This window comes from Erithacus rubecula (genome assembly GCF_903797595.1).
Source record: "Erithacus rubecula genome assembly, chromosome: 3".
In the NCBI taxonomy this organism is placed as follows: domain Eukaryota; kingdom Metazoa; phylum Chordata; class Aves; order Passeriformes; family Muscicapidae; genus Erithacus; species Erithacus rubecula.
This window is the reverse complement of record NC_136689.1, coordinates 97,541,438-97,560,264: the sequence shown is the minus strand read 5'-3', so window position 1 is coordinate 97,560,264 and position 18,827 is coordinate 97,541,438. Positions and strand designations below refer to the sequence as shown.

Sequence of the window (18,827 nt, the reverse complement as noted above, 5' to 3'; positions counted from 1 at the left end):
AATTGTCTTTATTGCAATGCAGAAAAAAGTAAAGCTTGGGTTCTTAACCTTTGTTTTTTACATTTTTGCTATCTTCAGGTGCTAGATTTGCTTCATTCATAAGTGAATGAAGATGGTACAGTTTCAGTAAGAATCTGGCAATACTTAAAGAATAAGGCAAACTTACATTTTAAATTGGCAAGAAATTTAATTTTCCAATAATTTTCAGGTCTACACTAGAGGAACTGGCAGCTTTAACATATGTGCCTGCATTATGAGAAATGTACATTTTTTTCCAGATGTCAATGAGATAGCAAATTACCACAAAGTACCTGAAATGCAGATTTTTTTCGAGGCTCTTCCTCTTCTTTTTTTTCCTCTTCTTCTTCCTCTTCACTATCCGTCTCAAACAAATAATAATTTCCACTTCTGACCACTAAGTGAAACAAAATATTTTCTTACTTTTCTGAAAGGTTCTATTCTCAACTCCCCCAAGACCTATGAACAGGTAGCCAGTCATTTAAAAATTCATAACCAGAAGAGGTGAAAACAGAGAAGAGATAAAAAGGTCTCAGGCCATTTATTTGATGTTAGTCTACAATACTTTGGGCATGAGTTAGAACTATACAAGAACTAAGGAAAGCATTCCTATAAGAAGAAAATATAAGTAAAAAGATTGAAGTTTATCAAGTTACAAGGTTACATTTTTAGAGAAAAATGACAATTAAGTCTATATTTATTGGGGACTTGTGATTATTTGAGGGATTAAAAAAAGCCCAGCAGGTAAGTAAATGAACTTACATGAACACTACCACTGGACAAAAAATACAGAATTTCTCTTTAAAACACTGAGGCAATCCTTTAAACTAGGCAATGGGATGGTATTAGTTGGATGAAGTAATGGAAAACCTTGGCTTGTTTAAAAGAAATCACTTGGATTATATCAACATGATTGCAAATGAATTTCAATTTTTTGCCCATGGATTCAGAAAGATTCTGAAACCTTGATACAGCATAGGTACACAGTGGTTAAGCTAGGCCTTATATCCTTGAACAGAAGCAATGTTTTTATTTCTCAGATGGCAACAGGCCTACATGAACAAACAAGGGAAACAAAAGAAATGAAAACAAGGTAATGAGCAAGTGAAAAATTAAAATCACAGCATTACATTCAGCAGTGAAAACTAGTAATTAATTGCCACATTTAAGCTGAAATATTTCAAGGAAAAATTACTTAGATGAAAATACACAAAATTTGGATATATGGAGCAATACATATTTAGATAAAATTATATCTATCCATCCTTACAGGTCTCTGGAAAAGTAATTGTTGTAATTCAATCATACCTTGAATTCTACACAGATCTTGTGTGCACAGATGACCACATATAACTACTTACAAAAATCAGTGTAAGGCTGTGAAATTTGCCAGAATTGATCTTTGGATCATAACTTTGACATCTAAAACTCCCTCACAGAGGGAATTTTGCACCTCATGTGCCCACTTATGATTTTTAGCATCAATAAATGCCCTGCAGAGGGACAGAGAGTCCACTTTGGGTGTTCTAATTGTTGCCCTGAGGGGAAAAGAAAGTTTGGAAATTTTCTGGATGAATCAAATGAATTTTTTTTGTGCTAAGCCTTCCAAGAAGGACCATTTAAAATGTGTTGAAGAGATGAAAGTATTTTAAGAGACAGAAGTCTGCAGTTCTCTTTCATAAAAAGGTATCTTGTAGTCAGCAACAGAAATTGTCAATGCAGAAGATCAGCTGGGTAAGGTTTGACATTAGGGAAAACTTCTATGGCAGTGCAGCTCTGTAAAGGCTCAGAGTAGCCCTCAGTCAGGCTTGCAATGCCTGATCTGAAAACAAATAAATCTACCTACAAAATTTTTAGGTTAAAGCACATCTGAGGGGACACTCCAATGTAGCAGTTTCATCCCTTTCACTGCTCAGGAGAGAGGTATGATTGAATAGCAATAATGCATTCTTGCACACATCAAAATGGAGCAAGTGGCGTGGCAGTCACCCACAAGGCTTCCTGAAGAAACCAAGTTTTACTGGTAACACAATTCATGGCCAGACTGGACTTGGGAGACCCCTCCTGGACTGCAAAATGTGGCTTCCTCCCTCCTAAAGGGACATACAGGCTTTCCCTGTGGGATGAGGTGGAGGAGGCAGGAGAAAGCACGATCTCATCATCTGCTTGTGCCCAGGGGGAAAGAGCTCCCCAGGACAGCTGCAGCCACCATCTTCTGCACTACTTCAGACACAACTGTGTGACCCAGGAGAATCTAAGCATGAGGTCCTAACTCCTGCTGATCTTTGTGGGACTCCAGAAATAACCCACAAGCACAGGAGGAGCCACACCTCCCTATAAGGGAGATTGTGAGTGACTGTCAATGAGGAAATCCTCATTGATGTTTTTTATCTGTTTTACTCAGACCAAATTCATGATGGTTTTAATTGCTGTGATACACATAATGAAGTCTCTTTCTGCACAGTAAAATGATAGCAATGATATTAAAAAACAAACAAACAACAAAAATCTAAATTTAAAACTTCAAGCTTGAGTGATTTTAACATATTCATATATACACCCACAAATTAATTTACTGAGATGAAGAGCCACATGCTGTAGAATGCTGCAGTTGTAGTGGTGTTCCAAAAAGAATGAGTAGGGAATATCAGTCTGTTCCCAGTCTGCATTTCAGTGAAAACCTACTGTCAGTGCCATGTTTCACTGAGTGTGGATGCAAGCCACGTGGCAGACAACCACTGGTTATAGGGTCAGGGTCTGTGATGTTTCCCACAAGGTTTTGCATTATTGCAGTAAATAATTTCAAGAATGCTCAATATTTAAACACCAAAATGCAACTTGCCACCAAAGAACATTAAATAATGAGGATGGAATAAGTAAAAGCCAAAGTTAATATCTTTCTGTGCAATTATTCTTACTGCAACAGTGGTGAATAAACAAGAGACCATATCCCATTCCTTCAAAATCACCACAGCTTGAAATTCTACAGAAAAAAAAAATCCCAAATCATAGTTTTTATCTGTTTTTTCAATGTTGTTCTAATGAAATTACGGGACAAGAATTTTATTTTCATAAGGTTTTTGAAAAGGATAGGTCTCTCTAAAGTGGCAGTGTGCCCTTTAGAAAAACAAAAATAGAGGCACAGTTTACTTGTGACTTGATAGAAATAGATACCATATTCTGGTAAACACTGCTGGAAAATATATGTCTGTTGAAGTTATAAATAAATACACATAGGTAAATGAAGCAGTATGCAGATGTGTGAAATTGTGACTTGGAGCAGCTCTTAAACTAAATGACAAAATGCAATATAAACATTCATATTTTTCATGGCATGAAGCTGAGTTGGAGGTGGTTTAGGTTGAGTATCAGGAAGAAGTTTTTAACACTTAGAGTGACTGGGCACTGGAACAGGCTCCCCAGGGAAGTGGTCACAGCACCAAGCCTGTCAGAGCTCAAGAAGTGTTTGGACAATGCTCTCAGGCACATGGTGTGACTCTTGGGGATGGTTCTGTGCAGGGTCAGGAGCTGGACTGGGGATGATCCTGATGGGTCCCTTTCAACTCAGCACATTCTGTAATTCTGTGTTTCCATGATTTAATTCTCATCAGTGCCCTACATTTAACTATTTTTTTTTTCACATCTTCAGAGGTTACTAAATAGCTCATGTCTGATTTCATTCAACAAACCCAGTTGAAGGACATCTGATTTGAGATTGCAGCCTACTCAGCTTTCCTGTTCTACCAGATCCACAATGTAACAAAGAACACTATCATATGACTGGGCTGGGCTACAACCAAATTAAAATATCATAATGCAGCAATTATATAAGTGACACATGCTAATAATTTCTTGTGCACAAGGCTAGACATATTTTTGCTCTCTGGTAAACACAAAAAAAATGGAAATAGCAAAACAACTGGCATCAACAACACATTAAAGTGTCATCAGAGAGATGGAGTTGAGCTCTACACAGTCCAGTTCTGGGAATAGTTTTCCTGCCTTACTCAGATTTCTACAGTTGATACTAGAATGACTGATGAACCACAAAAAGGATGTATTATATGTGTATATGAAAAAGAAATTATGACTAACCTTAGAATGCATTGGCAAACTTACACATTCACATTTTTAAATATATTGAGCTCTGCAGTATCAGGGAGTTGAAACCTTTGAGATCAAGATCTTTTCAGCACATTTATCTGATTTGACATTTTTCTGAGAATGCTCAAAGTATCATGAGCTAGCTATGCTTTCAACACACAGAAGTTCAAAATATAGTTAAATTATTTGAAGATTGGAAAGTAGAAATAACTTTTTGAAAAACCCCCAAGCCTTCTATCAAGTCACAATCACAAAATCAGGCATAAAACAAACAGGCTATGGGAATGCTTTCATTCTGGTCAAGGATATAAGGGTTAAATCCATGTATTTGTAATAGGATTGAGAAAACCTACTGGAAGCATGATCAACCCAAGGCCGCCACCACAGCTTTTTTTTGCCCTTGGCTTTCTCTTTGTCTGCATCTCCTAAAATAAAATATGTTCAAATATTAATTTTGCAAAATGAGAAACATATTTCTTACACTGATTAATAATTTTTAATTTCTCTCAAAAGAACTAAAATTTCATGAGCACATCAGATCTCAGGTCTACTGAGTACATTTAATATTAAAATAATTCAAAACCATGACCACTAAGCAGTAGTTAAAACAGCATTCCACTCTTAAACAGCTAGAAAGTTGGGTTTTGTGTTTTAAAACACACTGTCACAGTTGACTGTAATTTAAAGAGGAAAAAAATTTTCCTCCTCTCAAATCCCCTTACATTTCAGGCTCCAAAAATCTTTAAATCCAGTGAGTGCTGATCCCAGGTCAATGCTGGAAATGTGGCACTAGACATGCATGATTTTATCTGTGCCTATGATTTTAAATAACATTTAAAAACACACAAACATTTCAGTGACTGAAAAAAATCCAGAACAGCATCCAGAAAACATTGCTGGAAAAATGTTGGTGCTACCTATTTGTAAAACTGTGGTTTATAGATAATGACTGTTATCAAAATAAACCTCTGACTCTTTTCAGCTCTTTGCCAACAGTCTGAACTTAACCAAAAGTATTCTCAAAGCAAACCATTTTCTCTAAACCTAGTTACAGTACATAACATAGATTTTTTTTTAGCTGAATCGAGCCTGAAACTGATACTCAGCTAACAATGTTATTACATACTGGCAATTCTCAAGAACAATTTATCACTTGTCCAACTAGCAGGTCTATCAGATCCTTAGTGCTCAACTGCAAATATGGTACAGGAGTAGCTAATGGTACCTTCATCATCTTCTTCAGAAACCTTCTGAATCTCTGGTCCCTCTGTGGACTCCTGGTTCATGCTTAGCATCCTCTCTTTACCCTTCTTGTATTTTTGCTGCCTGGCTTTGATGCGATCCATTCTAGCAAAAGGAACAATCTTATTAGGTTTACACCTTCACTCACCCACCCTGGGAAACAAGTGTTAACCCCCCCCCACTCACACACACACACACACACACAGGTTGTTAGGATACTGCTAGGAGCCAAGAAAGCAGCCTTTTCTCAGGCTGCTCAAGGACAAGAAATTTTAACAATGATTAAACACCTGCTGGAGATGTGAGGGATGTGATGCTTTCAGAAGGGCATGTTTTCAAAGAGGTGTTGCCTTCTTGGACCAATGAGCTTTTTCTATTCTGTATGGCACGAACTACCCTATATAACCATAGTGTTTCTTTAAATAAAAGCTCTCTTTTGCTTTTCCATTACACAAAGAACTATGTTCCATTATCTTTTTCGCTGCTGTGCTACAGTTCAAATGCAACACACACATACTCTGCAACACTTATAAGGGAAATATTTCACACTATCATTAGTCCTGCCCTTAAACAGGAGTTACATTGCTCTGAAGGGGCTGGCTGGAAGGACCAAGCATAGATGTTCACTCTCTGGTCAGTTAGAGCTGCGTTTCCTGCTATCACAACTGCTTTCCTACTCCCACTCAACCACCTTGCTATCATATAAAATCGAAACAATCATTATTAGGAGTTACAACACACCAAATGAAGCACTGAGAAAAAAAAGGACTTCTACCTAATGCAGTGCTTTTCCTGAAACTTGCCACTCTGAACCCGGCACTTGATTGTTCCTGCCTTGCTTGTACTACATCTTCATCCTTTAAGATAATTTGTCTAAATGGACACCAGTGACAAGTGGTGTCCATCAGGGGTCCAGTGCTATTTTTAATGTCTGGAGATGAAGTGGGATCAAGTGTATCCTCAGCAAGTTTGCAGATGACACCCAGCAGTGTAGTACCATTGGCACAGCTGAAGGATGGGATGTGTTTCAGAGGAATCTGGACAAGCTCAAGAAGTTGGTATACAGGAACCTCATGAAACTGAGTAAGACAAAATTCAAGGTGCTGCATCTGAATCAGGGCAACTCCTGGTATCAACACAGGCTGGGGGATGAACTGATTGAGAGCAGCCCTGCCAAGGATGACTTGAGAGTGCTGATGGATGAGAGGCTGGACATGAGCCCAAGTGGGCACTCCCACCCCAGGAATCCAACTGTCCCAGGCTGCATCCAAACCAGCATAGGCAGGAGGGTGAGGGAGGGGGTTCTGCCCCTCTGCTCTGGTGAGACCCCAGCACAGAGCTGCATCCAGCTCTGGGGTGCCCAGCACAGGAAGGTCATTGACCTGCTGGAGAGAATCCAGAGGAAGGGCAGAAAGGTGATTAGAGGATGGAGCACCTCTCCTACAAGGAAATGTTGAGACAATTAGGGTCATTCAGCCTGAAGAAAAGGCTCTGGAGAGATCTTATTGTGGCCTTTCAGTATTTGGAAACAGCTTATAGAAAAGATGGGGCCAAACTTTTTTGCAGGGTCTGCTGTGAGGACAAGGGCAATGGTTTTAAATTGAATGAGGATTGCTTTAGATTGGCTAAAAGGAAAAGGCTTTTACAATATGGGTGGTAAAACCTGGAGCAGGTTTCCCAGAGCGGTGGTAGATGCTTCATCCCCAGACACATTCAAGGTCAGGCTGGATGGGGCTCTGAGCAAATTAATCTTTTTGAAGATGTGCTTGCTCATTACAGGGGAGTTGAGCTAGGTGATCTTTACATTTTCTTTTCCAACTCAAACAATTCTATGATTTTGTGATTCTATATAGGTAGAAAATACGGTCCCTGCAATCTTCTGATGATTCTTTTGCTACACGGGGTGGAAGAAGCTGTCAGGAGTGGGCTTTGACACTTGGTTAGGAAGCAGTTAGGGCTTTCCATGCATCACAGTGAGGGAGCTTGAACACCTTTCTAAAGTTGTCAAAGAAGCATGTTGGCTGCATGCAAGAGAAGCCAAAGTGACTTATGGGCTGTATAAAGAGAAAGAATCTCCAGGCCACTTAAACTGAACGCAAACATTTTCAGTGAAGGTAAACATATATTTTGGACTTAAACACTACAGGAGAAACCACAAATAAAACAGAAAGAGCAGTCATGCAACAAATTTTTCCAGGCATACGCATAACAGATATACAGAACAAAATTCTAATAATGGTAAAGCAATTCTATAAAAAAAAAGTGCTGGATAAATACTGGAAGCCAGTATTTCTATCAAAGAAAGGGCTAGATAAACACTAGCAATCAGTTAAACACGTACATACATATGCACAAAAATATGTGCATATATACATATGTATATGTGTATATATACATATGTACATGTATACATATGTATATGCATTAAATACATACTGTCTTTTCAATTGATCCATTGATTTTTTTTCCTCTTCAATTCTTGCCTTTACAGCCTTGACAATTGTAGCCTGAAAAAGCTCAGCACCCCTACATCAGAAATGGAACAGAGGAAAAGAATAAAGGAGAGGACATGTTAAATGATTCTTAGTTTTCCTTATGGCAATTAATCACAGAGAACTATATGTTCTCTCTATACATTACCTTATCTGCATTAAACAAAACTAATCCAGGGCCTGAAAGAAACAAGATCTAAAATAGTAAAACTTTAAAACAGTAACATCTTTACAGCCAATAATTTCAAGATCTGGGGCCAAATGTGAACCCTGCTCAGCCTGTATGCTCCCCTAGTAGTTGCTCAAGAATTTCAGTTTCCAGTCCTCAAAACACACAACACAAGTAGGTTCAAGGCTAAGAAAGGACTTCTTGCACACACTCAGGATTTCTTTATAGTCATTTCAACCTGCCTCAGTCCTCCTGGAATTTGTGAACAAGGGCCAGCTTTATCCAGAGTCATGGTAAGCAAAGATTCAGCTTCACTTTTACTCTCTAAAAACTATGGTGCTTTCAATTTGGCAATACAAACCCTTGAGCAAGTTTCTGGTGTACAAAAAGAACATGGCTTTTCATGCCATTAGAAATGTGATCAATTCATTGATTTTAATATTACAGCCATTCTTCCTAGTTCACACATGAACTCTTGAAGGCTCTTAAGAGCCTTAAAGTCTCAGAGAAGCAGCCTAGATCCAAATCCTTTCTTTTGTCTGGAATTCAGTAAGAAAAGCTTTAATTTTAGAAGTCCACTCTTTACTTTTGAATGCACATTTCCCTATGTAGGACGTATTTTGATAATAATGATTTTGCTTTATGCTGTTTCCACTGTGAACCCAGCACACCAAAAGAGGTGCAAAAAATGCCATGTCCAGCATAATTTGACATCTGAAATTCACCCCAGAACAAAAGCCTAATGCAATGTGGGGTGGAGGCGTAGGTCTTTTGGTAGCTTTCTTTACAGTGATGAATTTTGTTTACTACAGGGAGCTAAACCTTAAAATGATCCCTGGAGGAGGAAGATAAAAAACTACTTCCTTTCATTACATGCAAGCCATATTGTGCCCTGAAATAGTCAGAAGTCAATGTCCATATGTCTTTTGAGGGGGCAAAAAAAACCATAATACATTTAATCCAATATTAACGAAAGTAATTTCTTAGAAACCTTATGGAAATTAAAACCAGTATTTCATTCCTCATCTGCCTTCATATTACAAACCAGAAGAATGTTTGTGCTATGATGGCTATGAGTGAATGAAGGCTTGTGGTGTAACAGGCCCAATGAGGTTAACACTTCCTTGCCAAATCTAGTAAGTGTTCAGGGATGCGACATTTCCCAAGAGTGTTCCCTTTTCTTCCCAAGCCAGATTTAACAATTTTCTCATCTTCCTCCTTCTGCAACATTTCTTAAGATGTGATTTCTAAGGACAATTGTCTCAAACAGGCTCTGACAGCAGAATATTTTCTTTCCAAGACTTAGAAACTCTGGCATTCTCTCTCATGCATATCAATACTGAGAGAATGCTGCAACACAATTTCAAAGCTTTTACTAGGAGCAGCAGATGCTATTTAGTAGAAAGATTTAATTTAAATAAGATTTAGCCTTAAGATTTAAGGTTTAATTTTATCAGATTCTCAATTAATTAGGTTTTTTGTGTCAAAGTTAGGTTTGCAATTATGAATTTAGCATGGATTGTTTAAATCAATATTAAAGGACTGTTTTGGTGGTAAACTGTAAGTAAGCACTGCCATGAGAGCTTTGAGCTGTTTAAATTAACTCCTTTAAAATTTTTTGTTACCTTGATGCTAATATCTGAGAAGCTTTGATATCTGCAACCACGTGAAGGAAGTAGTAACTCATGAAGACTCTTCTTTGCAGCAACAGGAAAGCAAAACATATACTGTCCCAAATGATTCCTGCTTCTCCACTGGGCAGTTTACAGTCTAGATTGCCCGTTGCTGGAAAAAGACACCATCCGTGTTAGGAATTCTTTCATAATGTTTAATCAATTAAATAATCCTAGTCTTCAAAAGTATTTGAATTGCTTTAGATTTTTCTGAAGAAAACTGTCATGCATTTCCATTTGAGATATACTGTAATTTCTTTTGCAACAAACCAGAAAGCTTCCCACAATGTTATGTGCCATGACAAGTGAGACTTCATCAGAAGTGAACCATTTGTATATAAATTTACCCCACTTTGGTATGTACTTGAAAACAAAGAATGGAAAAGGCATAATTTTTGTTACATTGAATTATTTGATTTCAGTGTTTCCTAAAATGGCATATTTCAATTTTTTCTTCTCTTCAGAGTGACTTTTTCTCTTATTTTTTAATTAAGAACACTATCAGCAGGAGAAATAAGCGGTTTATTTTTGTCAACATGACATTTTGACTGCCACCATCTAATATTTTTTTTTTCTCCTCCACAACTCAGTTCAATGTTCCTTTCCATTGCATAAAAGAAGAAATATTTGAAACCACAAAACTGCTTCCTTTGGGGTAGGAGGAGACAGGCAGAAAGGAAATCCCATTCCTCCTACCCCTAGATTTTGGCATGGGCTATTTCTTTCTTTCTTTATTCTCTGTAAGACAGCTCTCTTGGGGATATTAAAAAATTAAAACTGGGTTTTGTGAAGCTGGACTATAAACTACATGGCCTATGCTGCCCTATAGAAGGACTCAAGGGACAGGCTCTAGCTCAAAGCTGGCTTTCCAAGCAAGCAAGCCAATGTTACAGCTCTGGAAGGTTAAACTGCAAGAGCTTCAAAGCCTGCTGTGCCCAAACCCTGGGGGGGGGGTGGAAAACCTGTGTCTGTTTCTGCTGCTGCCCAAAAAGTTTTGGATAGCGCAAAAATTCCTGGGCACTTTTCATCCTGCGAATTTGCGTCTTCGTATTTACTTTCTTTCCCCCTATTCCACACTTACCTATTGGGATCAATCATGATGATAGGAATTCAGAATTATGCCGCAGACTGACTAGGATGAAACAGCTCTTTAAACTCAGAAAAAAACACCAAACCAAACCCAAAAAACACTAAAAACTTGCAGGTGATTTCAAACTGTTAATCCAGGTTGTCAGGATAAGTGGAGACAAATTAATAGCTCACGGAGATGTGAAGGGTTTTGCTCTCCAAACTTCATCCATCCCTTCTCTCATGTCCATCCACAGATATTATCCACTCCACTCCTTTTATCACCACATGAGAATAATCATAAGGAAAAAAAAGGCCTAAACTCACTATGCATACAGAAAAATAACCACTTTTATGCCATTTCAGTGAGCTGAACTGGTTTACCCTTTGAATCACCAAACCCTGGACCACAGGGAGAAGTGGGGGTCCACACTGCACACAGCGAGTGCAGCTAGGAAAATGTGCCCTGCCCATGTAGTGATGGACAGTGATGACCTTTTAGCTCAAGCTGTACACTGAACCAGAGTATCACATCACCTGCATATATGGCAAAATGTGATTCATGTCAATATCTGTGAGCTGTTCATTTACAGCAGGTGGATGTATGGGGATGATGGTAGTTTTCTCTATATATGTGTCTCCCCTGTTCCTGTGAAATATTTTCAATATTCTGTGTTGTTAAACAACATAAACCAAGATTTTTCAAAAGGTAATACATAAAGGGAAGGCACAACTTAAATATGGTCGAAGATTTTTAGGTGATTCTTTATTATAGAAAACTACAGAGAAAAATAAGCAATACTTACGAATGTGGTAGCCTTTAACTGTACAAGCCAGGCTAAAAGCCTGAATCACCCAGCAACTATTCTCAATTAATGATTCAATGTAGCCACATGCTCCTATCTGCAAAGTAAAAGGGCAGTGTCACATAACAAGACATAGCAGAAACAAAGGTAAGGAAAATTGCATCCTTTTACTTTATATGAGAAGTAATACAGCCAAGAGCAGTCAAATTATTCTCATTACTAAAAGATCTGGGAAGAAAGACTGGCTTTACTAGTGTCATACTAACTAGTCTTTGACAGAATTTGAATTTTTGATTATTAGTGAGATAGGAGGTACGTGAGATTTGTGTTTTTTGCACGGAAAGGGACACATCTGGCACATGACACAATGTGACAACTAAGAAACTTTTATAAATCACTGACTTAATCTTGCAAACATACATGGACAAGCTTAAGACACATGTAGCTCCACTGAATTCTCAAGCATAAAATGAAGCACATATGTAAGCATTTAGAACACTTGCAAATTCAAGCCACCCATAAATCAATTTTATTTTAGCATAGTGACTTAAATAAATGTAAAAAGAAAAATGTCTGCTCTTTGCTGTCCAGCACTAAAAATGTTCAAAGCTAAAAAGCAATTGCCAGGAATAAATCTAAATTTATCTTTCAAAAATACTGAAATTACTGGCTTGTCACCTGCCAGTGCCACTGCACAAATACATATAAAATAGTTAATTAATGCAAAAAAATCTTTAATATTTTGCTGACTAATTTGTCATTTAATTATCAAATATATCTGTTTCCACCTGAATTTCACACTAGTTCTAAAGGAAACAGGAATGGAACTTGTAACTTTGCAGTCAACTTCAGTAATTACATTACATCACACGACTGCATCTCATAGTAAGTTTGACTATTCTTTATTTAAATAAATTGTCTAATTGAATGTGCACTACTTATCAACAGTATGACTAATTTTGCACTTCTTACTCATTTTTCACTCCACTGAGATTTTCATGAGACTTCTAAGGAGGGAATTCACTAGGCAAAGAAACCAGAACCTGGCCCTTTGAAATCAGCTTGTGAGCTTTCACAGAGCCCAGCTGAGCTCATGGGCACATTTTCCTGTGATGGATGTGCACTGCCATTCCCTAGCAATGCTGTATTGAAATGGAGACTGCTTTGTGCTTGTGAGCTGTGGCCCCAAAAAAGGATTTTTAATGGCCACTCAGTGCACTGTGCACCTTCCAATGAGACTGAAGTGCTGAGGGAAGGCAGCAGCTCCCTACCGACAGGATGTTCTTCATGGTGATGACGAAGACGTTGTAGGCAATCAGCCAGTCCCAGTAACGCAGGATGCTCCTAATGGGCTTCAGCAGAAGGTCTCCACCAAAGAGAAGGAAATAGAAACAGGCCACCAAGTAGCCCATACAGAATATGCTGATCCTGGTGGTTCCCGTGATGAAGATTATGGTAAGCACAAACCAGAAGAGGTAACTAAATATTATCACCTTGTACATGTCTAAGTAGGACCTAGAAGTAAAATAAGGAGAAAAAAATTAGTTTTTTTCTGAGGGCAATGTTATCTTTCCTCTTTCTGCACTACTGGCTGATTTGTGCCCAAGGTCTTCTGGGCATTCTCACACTTCAATATTTGCACAGGTGGTCACCACTAACCCCAGTCAGGGGGTTTGGCTCACGCAAGGGTCTGCCCAGCTCCTACATTCCACACCAGCTCCTTCCTGTGTGTAAGCACCTTGCTACACCTGGTCAGAGCACTGTGCTTGCTGCAGGATCAGGCCTTATATCACAGAAGGGAGGAAAACCTGTTCTCACCAAAATTTTTGGAAGGGAGATATTATCTGGCAATGTCATATATGTGATCCAAAGGCTGTCTGAGATCTCAGACTTTCAAGAAGTCTGAGAAATAATATAGCAAATCTATTTTTAAAAGCCACCTACAGTACACCACTGAAAACAATTTCATATTTATTGATGACTTCTAGGGAATTAAACCTGGTCTTTTGCTAAAAATATATTTCTCAACTGCAAAAATTTGAGGGGCAAAGGTTTCTACAGAAAAGAAATATGACAGAATTTACTGAAACATTTTCCAGGAGGCTATGAGACAGAGCTATCTGAAATCAGCCTAGCCCACAGTGGGAAAGAGAGAGAAACAATTTGGTGTTTTCAGATTCCTTAAAATCTTGACTTAATATTGACTCAGTGAGCTTTCAAACAAGAATATCTGCCAAAGGCAATACCAAATACTACATATAGCTAAACACTGCAAAACCAACTAATTCTTAGTTTCCTCCCATTTATAGTGTTTTGATTCCAAACCTAACTGTGTTTTCAGAGTCTGTTCACCCAAGCTGTGTGACTACATTTGTCAGGAAACCAGGCAGAGAGACAGAGCTACAGGAGTGCACATATACCTAAGCCAGACCATGTAAGAGCAAATGAGCTAAATGCACTGTATGAAGCCACATAAAAAGGCCCCTGCTGCTTGATGTTCTCAGGCTCAGAACTTTCTAGGAGTATATATTTATAGTCTTACATCTATAGGCCTGTATTACACATTTCACCAGAGAGGCATTTAATGAAAGGTAACAAGAAAGCTCCTTTATGTTTATTCGCCACAAACATTTAAGAAATTCGTGATCTACTGCCTGTGAAATCGGCAAATATCATTACTTTGGAGATGTTACTGGGTTCTGGGTGATAAAACATTAACAAAGAATCAATATGCACTGGGAAAATGATGCACACATCAGTCAAAGAGGTCTTCGTTAACTTGATGTGCACTAGAAATGGTGCTCTCATTGTTTTTCCAGAAAATATCAACATCAGTATAAAATATAAAACATTCTGCTTTATATTCCTTCAATAATAACTATTGGTGTGTGGGATGGCTATGAAGAGATCACTTTCCTGACACTGCTTTATTTCAAAAAGCTTGTCCTTTGCTACCAACAAAATGCATCAGCATCTTTTAAGAAAAGCCCAAAATAGAACCAAATTGATCAAAAAACCAGCAACGTCTCAATACTCTTCAATAAAAAGGAACTCTGACTCTTAGAGACAACTGGGACTGTCTCAATTCAAACTTCCCAACAGATACATCTGGTGTTTGCTTGTGTCATAATCAGCAGCAGGTATCACTCTTAGATTAAAACTTCAGGAAATTAGAGAGAATTTGAAAAGGAAGACAATAATTGAACTAGTATTTCACTATAATGATAGCCATTTGCTACATTTTAGCAGTCATCTAAGATATTAAATACACCTGTTCTTCTTACATCCAGAATATACATTAAATATAATAGCCTTGGGCATCTCTAAACCAATGAAACAACAAAACTGGACGTAATGGAAACATTCTCAGAAGGGAGGAGGCACTACAACTGTGTCAAGTAACAAATGATGCAGTACTTAAAGAGGGAAAGCATTCTGACTTTTGTAACACTGCAGTTACAAGCAAATCCAACAATAAAAATGGCTCCCAAGAATTAATCTTGGTGTGGACATCTCACAACATGGTGTTTGAACAAGTCAGCCAAGGCACTCTTAAACAATGAAGACCAACAATCCAAAGTACTTCTGCTATCCCAAGAAGAATGCCACACTGAACACAATGGAGAGAATCACTCAAGTTGTTTCAGATAGACAAAATTTTTCCTGAAATCATGTTTCTTTCAGTTACTATATGCAAAATCTTGTCTGACACAGCACAGAGTGATATTTTTATTAATTGTTTGTATTGATATGGATAGGTCAAGTGCTGTAAGAACAGGAACAAAGACGTGTCTTGGTGGGGAGCTCTCTGTATGTTACCACTCAGACCATTTGACATGTTCTCATATGTAAATCTTTCAATTCTGCCTCAAAGTCCAGAATGTTAGGAAATGAGGAGTTTCAGTTCCTTGCTTTGTGATCATAATGCAACATTGAGAGGCTGAAGATTAAAGACAACTCAAAAGTTAAAAAGACCCTACACAAATCCATGAGGACGGTTGAGGTGCTTACCCTCTATTTAAAAGCTTCTACACACAGAGGAGAAAATGCTTAATCTTGGAGAGCATATACTGTGATTTTATGCTTTTACTGCAGACCACACAGATCGTTAGTTTAATGTCATGTAAAACTTCCGAACTCTCCTTTTCTAAGTGTTCTTTAAGTGTTATTTAAGTGTTCTTCATTCATCAAGAGCAAAAGACCACCCTCAGAATGTGATATTTAACAATGCACCTTAGAAATGTTCAAAACTGCTTCCCAAGGGGACAGTCCCACCCCCTGTCATCCCTTCAGCTCTGCATTTCAGCCCCTGTTTTGGCTTTGGCTCTTGAAAAGGTTTCAAGACAAAAATTTGCAAAAGCCTATTTACTTTGAGGGAGAACAGAAGGAAGGGACACTTTTCTGCCCATTTAGCCTCTGAACCAGCTCAGTGCTGGTATGATGAGTGCAGAAAGGTGGGAGGGTGCAGCAGGAGGCTAGGAACACCGTCACACATGCAACTAAGATTAGCCACTACACCAGTAGACCAAATGTATCAGGCATGACAGCCTCTGAATGAGAAATTACACAGAAGAAACCTGAAAGATTAATGAGAAATAAAACCCACTGATTTTCCATCCATGTCATTAGTAGAACCCACTAATACTCTGGATAACATTTTGGAAAAAATTACCGTATCAATTTGCTCAAAACCAAGGAAGACAAAGTCTGAAGTTCATTCCACACATCCATCAAAGCTATTTTAACCTGAGATGGCTCTCTATATCAAATTATCTGCTGTTCTTTTCTAAAGTTTTATTGGTTCCATGATTGTTTCAATATTTTATTTCCATAGGAATTAATTTTTAACCATAATGCAATCCAGCCTGTTGCAGAGAGATTGCTGTAGGTGTAGCTGTTTTCCTGGCTTGCTACACAATGTATTTGACTATGACCAGTCTAGTGTCTGGACCTCTGCCTGCAGGCACCAAGAGGTGCTGATGCTGCAGCCAAGAACCCTTTTCAGGAAAGGTACTTGTCCTCAGCCAGCACTTTGAAATTTAGGGGAAGAACACACTTCTGCTTGCACACTGGTAAGAGCCTTTTGTGGTGGTGGATGCAGCTCAAGGCTTCCTCATGCTGAAGGAGCTGCTGTTATGCAGCTTCACTGTTTTCCCTTAGCAGCCCCCTGCTTTGAGTGTGGTACCCACCTTCACATAACCCCAAAGCTCCTCCTGTAGCCTTCTTATGATGATGTATTGTCCCTATACATATGTGTTCTGTAGGTTTCACCTACTCCCAAATTTCTTCTTTCTTTCTTCCATATCTCCTATTCCTTACACTCTTAGCACCCTGTGTGACCCTGCATCAGAGCTTGTTTCCCCTTCTAATCTCAACATTGCTAATATTCCCAACCCAGCTTCCATCCCCAAACCCTTTCTCTGGAGCTCTATTTCAGCTTTCAGAAGGGAGTTTTGTTGATTTTCCCTTTGCCAATAGCAACACTCAATCTTCTGAGAACTAGCTCCCTTATGTCAGTGGATTTCTTCAAACCTAGTGTTGTGGATCCCATAGGTCCTAGTTCGAATTATTTTTGTTAGACTCTCTTAAGGAACAGAAATTCTTTTACAATTACTTTCGTACCAGTCAAGTCTTCCCTTCATGCTTGTATCCACCTTAAAAATACCCAAATTCACAACTGTGTTATTTGTTGAGGCTAATTTTTTTAGCAACAGAATGTTTATCTGCTTTAAATAATAAATATTACAGGATTACTGTTCCTTTGCAGGTCCTATCTCATTGACCTAAGTCAGAACATAGCTCCAACTTACATTACATTGGCATTACAGCTGCCTTTCAGACACTTTACCTTACTCCCCTCATGATGGTTCCCAGAGTACAGGTATCAAAGGAGACAGTTCAATGACTTTTTCTGCTTCTAAGTGGAAAAAAGCAGATTGCAATACCAAGTTGCTTTTTTTTTTCCACTGACAATGTCTAAGAGAATGTCTGAAAACTTCTTGGGAACTGAAATGAGAATTTTCCAGTATTAGAGACTGTGGGAAAGGATTATCCTCAGTGAGGTTGCTTTAAATCCTGTGTCATTCTAAAAGCTCCTATTTCTATTCTTTGTTCTTATTTCTGTTTTCAAAGTCCTTTGGATGTGCACTCCTTTGGGGTCAAGCACGTATCCCCTGAGAAATCTGGGGGTGGAAAGACAAGAAAATTTCAGGAAATCTCTTACTTAGACTGTATTCATCATTGTTGAACTCAAGTATTTCTCCAGAGAGAAGAAAATGAAGCATTTTGGAAATATGTTCTTCTTTTGCCACTGTTTATGTTGCAGTTAAAAGCTTTTTATCCATGTCTACTAGAACAGTGACCAAATAGTACCTTCTGAAGTGAAGTGATGCTTCAGAAAGCATGTATCAGTCTGCAGCTGCTGTTCTTTTACATAACAGTAAATACACATCAGGCTTCTCAGAAAACACAAGAATACCAAGCACAACTTTAAATTTTTTTTTGGTTCTGCTTTGTAATTTATTCATATCAGGTTGTCTTCTCTTACTGTTTAGCTCTTTCTGACCGACCTTTGGAGAAATGCTATTATTAATTTCACTTGCTTGGATAAGGTTTGAACCAAGTTCTTGTCCATGTTACTAAATATTTAGACTGTTCTGAAACTTCTCTTGAAAAGCCCAAGAAAAGTTTTTAGACAAAGCTCTTTCAGTTCCAAATTCTCTTGGATGGAGGCCAGATACATACATTTTCTTCTGAGGTAGATCTTCAGTGGATTACCCAGTCCTTGAGAATCCTTCTTTCAACGATTTATAATTCGTAATAAAATATTCAGTCACCTTAAGGTACTGTCAGCTATTCTCTGGTGCTTCTTTAAAGCAAATTAGGCATTTAGGATTGCATGTGTGCTGTGTAACCTCTCAAAAATAACATAATGTAAAGCCTAGGATAATCTATATTGTAGTGAAAGCATTGAATGAGATGAACGAGCTGAAAGAAAAGCAAGATACCTTAAAGAATACAAGACCTATTATGCAGTGCATACTAAAGAAGACCTGTTTATATTTAGAGATACCATCTTACACATTCCCATTACATATTCATGCAGCTAACACCACAAACAAACAAACCTACTAACTAACAGAAGAGAAGTTATGGCTTAAAAGGGGGTTGAAGGAAGACCTGTTAAACTACAGATGAGTGAGCTTTCCCTCTGTGCTTGGGGAGATCATGGAGCAGGTCTTCATGGAAGAAATGT

General features: G+C 38.2%; 1 protein-coding gene across 1 annotated transcript in view; it reads right to left on the bottom strand.

The window, feature by feature from the left end:
• PIEZO2 (piezo type mechanosensitive ion channel component 2) overlaps positions 1–18,827 on the bottom strand; it is a 284,392-nt gene that overhangs the window by 42,359 nt on the left and 223,206 nt on the right. Inside the window, exons 26-32 of the mRNA XM_079302124.1 lie at positions 12,844–13,087; positions 11,573–11,669; positions 9,651–9,810; positions 7,801–7,890; positions 5,348–5,469; positions 4,476–4,547; positions 312–415 (exon numbers count right to left, since the gene is read on the bottom strand). Coding sequence (XP_079158250.1) covers positions 312–415; positions 4,476–4,547; positions 5,348–5,469; positions 7,801–7,890; positions 9,651–9,810; positions 11,573–11,669; positions 12,844–13,087 — 889 coding nt within the window. The remainder of the gene's footprint in view (positions 1–311; positions 416–4,475; positions 4,548–5,347; positions 5,470–7,800; positions 7,891–9,650; positions 9,811–11,572; positions 11,670–12,843; positions 13,088–18,827) is intronic.